The 5,000-nt window shown below is 41.4% G+C and overlaps 1 protein-coding gene across 1 annotated transcript in view; it reads left to right on the forward strand.

The window, feature by feature from the left end:
* LOC135104627 (uncharacterized) overlaps positions 1-5,000 on the forward strand; it is a 48,288-nt gene that overhangs the window by 40,700 nt on the left and 2,588 nt on the right. Inside the window, exon 6 of the mRNA XM_064012158.1 lies at positions 4,319-4,396. Coding sequence (XP_063868228.1) covers positions 4,319-4,396 — 78 coding nt within the window. The remainder of the gene's footprint in view (positions 1-4,318; positions 4,397-5,000) is intronic.

Consider the following 5,000-nt stretch of genomic DNA (forward strand, 5'->3'; position numbering starts at 1 on the left):
TGACTCACGACCTACTCACGCCAGAAAGATTAATTAGACGCAAAGAATGGAGCGGCTGGCAAGATACTGTTCAACTGCCAACCTGCGGTAACTATACTTTATTAGCTAACAGTGTGTACTGGTTAGCTTGTGTCCGACTGTGACTTGCGAGAAAAACATACCTTGAACCGAGGAAAACTAAAAAATACTAAAATAGTAATAATAAAAATAATAATAATAATAATAATAATAATAATAATAATAATAATAATAATAATAATAATAATAATAATAATACAATAAAAAATAAAGAGAATGTAAAAAAAAAGATAAGCAGTGAAATTATTCATAACAATAATAATGATGATAATAATAATGAAAAGAAAAGCAAAGATTAATAACACTAAAATAATCCTTTCTTGAGCTGCAATAGAATCATGATTATTTTCTGTCAGCCAATTGCATTTTTTTTTTTATGTAGGAGAGACACCGGCCAACGGTAACAAAATCCAATAAAAAAAAAATCCACTGAGATGCCGGTCCCCGAATAAGGTTCAAAGCGGTAGTCAAAAACTGTAGCATAAGTTTCTTGAAACCTCCATCTTGTAGGAATTCAAGTCATAGGAAGGAGGAAATACAGAATCAGGCAGGGAGTTTCAGAGTTTACCAGAGAAGGGGATGAATGATTGAGAACACTGGTTAACTCTTCCATTAGAGAGGTGGACAGAATAGGGGTGAGAGAAAGAAGAAAGTCTTGTGCAGCGAGGTCACGAGAGGAGGAGAGGCATGCAGTTAGCAAGATCAGAAGAGCAGTTAGCATGAAAATAGCGGTAGAAGATAGCAAGAGATGCAATATTGCGGCAATGAGAAAGAGGCTGAAAACAGTCAGTTATAGGAGAGGAGTTGATGAAACGAAAAGCTTTCGATTCCACCCTGTCTAAAAGCACAGTATGAATGGACTCCCCCTCCCATACATGTGAAGCATGACGGATAAGGACAGATAAGTCCCTTGTACAGAATTAGTAGCTGGGTGGTGAGAAAAACTGGCGGAGACGTCTCAGAACACCTAACTTCATAGAAGCCGTTTTAGCTAGAGATGAGATGGGAAATTTCCAGTTTAGATTATAAGTAAAGGACAGACCGAGGATGTTCATTGTAGAAGAAGGGGACAGTTGAGTGTCACTGAAGAAGAGGGGATAGTTGTCTGAAAGGTTATGTCGAGTTGACAGATGGAGGAATTGAGTTTTGAGACATTGAACAATACTAAATTTGCCCTACCCCAATCAGAAATTTTAGAGATCAGAAGCCAGGCGTTCTGAGGCTTCCCTGCGTAAACTGTTTACTTCCTGAAGGGTTGAACGTCTACGAAAAGACGTGAAAAAGTGCAGGGTGTTATCATCAGCGTAGGAGTGGATGGGACAAGAAGTTTGGTTTAGAAGATCATTGATGAATAATAGGAAGAGAGTGAGTGACGGGACAGAAACCAGAGGAACAACACTGTTAATATATTTAGGAGAAGAACAGTGACTGTCTATCACAGCAGATAAAGAACGGTCAAAAAGGAAACTTGAGATAAAGTTACAAAGAGAAGGATAGAAGCCATAGGAGGGTAGTTTGGAAATCAAAGCTTTGTGCCAGACTCTATTAAAAGGTTTTGATATGTCTAAGACAATAGCAAAAGTTTCATTAAAATTTCTAAAAGAGGATGACCAAGACTCAGTAAGGAAAACCACGATCACCAGTAGAATGACCTTGATGGAATCCATACTGGGGATCAGATAAAAGGATGTGAAGTGATAGATTTTTAAGAATCTTCCTGTTAAGGATAGATGAAAAAAAAAAAAACCTTAGACAGGCAGGAAATCAAAGCAATAGAACGGTAGTTTGAGGGATTAGAACAGTCACCCGATTTAGGAACAGGCTGAATGTAGGCAAACTTCCAGCAAGAAGGAAAGGCAGATGTTGACAGACAGAGTTGAAAGAGTTTGACTAAGCAAGGTGCAAGCACGGAGGCGCAGTTTCGGGGAACAACATAAGCCTTTCAAGGGTTTAGGCCTGCGAGGGCATGGAAAACATCATTGCGAAGAATTTTAATAGGCAGCATGAAGTAGTCAGAGGGTGGAGTAGAGGGAGGAACAAGCCCTGAATCGTCCAAGATAGAGTTTTTAGTAAAGGTCTGAGCAAAGAGTTCAACTTTAAAGATAGATTTGATAGCAGTGGTGCCATCTGGTTGAAATAAAGGAGGGAAAAAAAGCAAAAGCAAAAGCAAAGTTATTGGAGATATTTTTGGCTAGATGCCAGAAGTCACAAGAGAAGTTAGATTTTGAAAGATTTTGACACTTTCTATTAATGAAGGAGTTTTCGATTAGTTGGAGAACAGACCTGGCATGGTTCTGGGCAGAAATATAAAGTGCATGAGATTCTGATAATGGAAGGCTCAAGTACCTTTCGTGGGCCACCTCTCTGTCATGAGAACAGGCTGTGTTAAACCATGGTTTAGAATGTTTAGGTCGAGAAAAAGAGTGAGGAATGTACGCCTCCATGCCAGACACTATCATCTCTTTTATGCGCTCGGCACACAGATACGGGTCTGACATGGAAGCAGTAGTCATTCCAAGGAAAATCAGCAAAATACCTCTTCAGGTGCCCCCAACAGTCAGAAGCAAAACGCCAGAGGCACCTCCACTTAGGGGGATCCCGAGGAGGGACTGGAGCGATAGGACAAGATACAGATATAAGATTGTGATCGGAGGAGCTCAGTGGAGAAGATGGGGAGACAGCATAAACAGAAGGCTTAGAGGCTAGGAAAAGATCAAGAATGTTGGGTGTATCTCCAAGACGGTCAGGAATACGAGTAGAGTGTTGCACCAATTGCTCTAGGTTGTGGAGGATAACAAAATTAAAGGCTAGTTCACCAGTATGATTAATTAAGAAAGAGGAAAACCAAAGCTGGTGGTAAACATAGAAGTCACCAAGAATGGAAATCTCCGCAAAAGGGAAGAGGGTCAGAATGTGCTCCACTTTGGAAGTTAAGTAATCAAAAAATTTCTTATAGTCAGAGGAGTTAGGTGAGAAATATACAGCACAGATAAATTTAGTTTGAGAGTGAATCAATAGATGTAGCCAGATGGTGGAAAACTCGGAAGATTCAAAAGCGTAGGCACGAGAGCAGGTTAAGTCGTTGCGCACATAGACACAATATACAGCTTTGGATTAAAAATGATGATAGAGAGAGTAGGAGGGAACAGAGAAAGGGCTACTGTCAGTTGCCTCAGACACCTGTGTTTCAGTGAGAGAAAAAAATGAGGTTTAGTTGAGGAGAGGTGGTGTTTTACAGATTGAAAATTAGATCTAAGACCACGAATGTTGCAGAAGTTAATGAAGAAAAAGTTGAGGGGAGTGTCAAGACACTTAGGGTCGATACAAGAAGATCAGTCCGACCTGGGGACATTTGTGGTCCCCTCCCCAGATGGGGACTCCGAAGCTGGTGTAGGAGTCGCCATTATAATTTTGAATTTTGAGTGAAGGGTGTGCTTGTAATTAGGTGTATATAGTTTTGTGTAAAGGAAGAGGGTTGTATTTAGAGGGCAGGCTGTGACTGCCCCCTTGTGTTGTGAGACACAAAGGGAAACGTTCAGTGAGGTCACAACACCCCCTGATCCAGTGCTTTAGACCTCACTGGGAGTAACTATCGTTTCGGCAGGTGCCTACTGCAGTCTACTTGTTCTTTGACTGGGCAATTTGCAGGCAAGAAACACAGTGCTGGGAGAACCTAACTTTGTCATATTAAAGCAAATTCATTGGAATTGTAGCAAAAATGACGTGGGAATAAAAACAATTGTGTTGAGAGGAAAGAAAGCGAAATAAAAGGTTTGGCGAGTGCAGCGAAGTGGGAAGAATTGCAAATGAAGAGATTCACATAAGAAGCTTGAAATTGTGGCCAGCTGGAAGAGAGAGAGAGAGAGAGAGAGAGAGAGAGAGAGAGAGAGAGAGAGAGAGAGAGAGAGAGAGAGAGAGAGAGAGAGAGAGAGAGAGAGAGAGACTACGGATAAAGATAGTGTATAAAGACTTCAACATAAGGCGCTTAGAATTTGGTAATAAGACTTAGAAAGAGAGAGAGAGAGAGAGAGAGAGAGAGAGAGAGAGAGAGAGAGAGAGAGAGAGAGAGAGAGAGAGAGAGAGAGAGAGAGAGAGAGTCCTCCACCTCTTCTATTCCACATTTATCATGAATCAGACAGTAAACTCATTACCACAAATATTCTCATGTGGACGAAAAAAATAATGTTCTTTCTTTGTGTTCCTTTATGTACGACTCATTATCTTGTCTGGTCTCCAACAGGTGGTGTCCTACTGGCTCAAGATCGTTGCCCTCACGTGTGTGTACCCCCTCGTGCTGCTCACTGCGAGACCCAGGGATGTGAGTTGCTCCTCTACAGTCTCATTTGTACCTCTAACCTTTGCACCCTTCTGTTCCTCATCTCCCCTCGTCCTCCTCCACCACTCCGTCACCAGCATTGCAAAACTTCCTCTAATTACAAGTTTTCAGTGCTCTTCCATTACTTCTTCTCCTCTACCTAGTCTTTCTCTCACGTTTGTCTTCTTTTTCCTTCTCCTGTTCTTTCTGTCCTTGGTCGTTACTGTCGTCGTTGTTGTCCTTTTCTCCGTCGTCGTCCTTTTCTTCTACCTGTTCCAACTTGTATTGGGTAATAGATGTAGTGTTGTTTGTTCTATTTCTGTGTTGTGTTGTGGTGTGTTGGTTCTTCTTCTTCTTCTTCTTCTTCTTCTTCTTCTTCTTCTTCTTCTTCTTCTTCTTCTTCTTCTTCTTCTTCACTTTCTTCTTCTCTTTCCTCTTCTCTTTCTTTTCCTCCTCCTCCTCCTCCTCCTCCTCCTCCTCCTCTTTTTCCCTTCCTCAGTCAGAAGGATGGGTGAGTGGGGAGGAGCCTTGCATTGCACCATCCTTTACTCTCAAGCAATACGGCAGGTTACTGTAGGTAAGGAAAACTAAACAGCCCACCAAGGAC

The sequence above is a fragment of the Scylla paramamosain genome, chromosome 11 (assembly GCF_035594125.1).
Source record: "Scylla paramamosain isolate STU-SP2022 chromosome 11, ASM3559412v1, whole genome shotgun sequence".
NCBI lineage: Eukaryota > Metazoa > Arthropoda > Malacostraca > Decapoda > Portunidae > Scylla > Scylla paramamosain.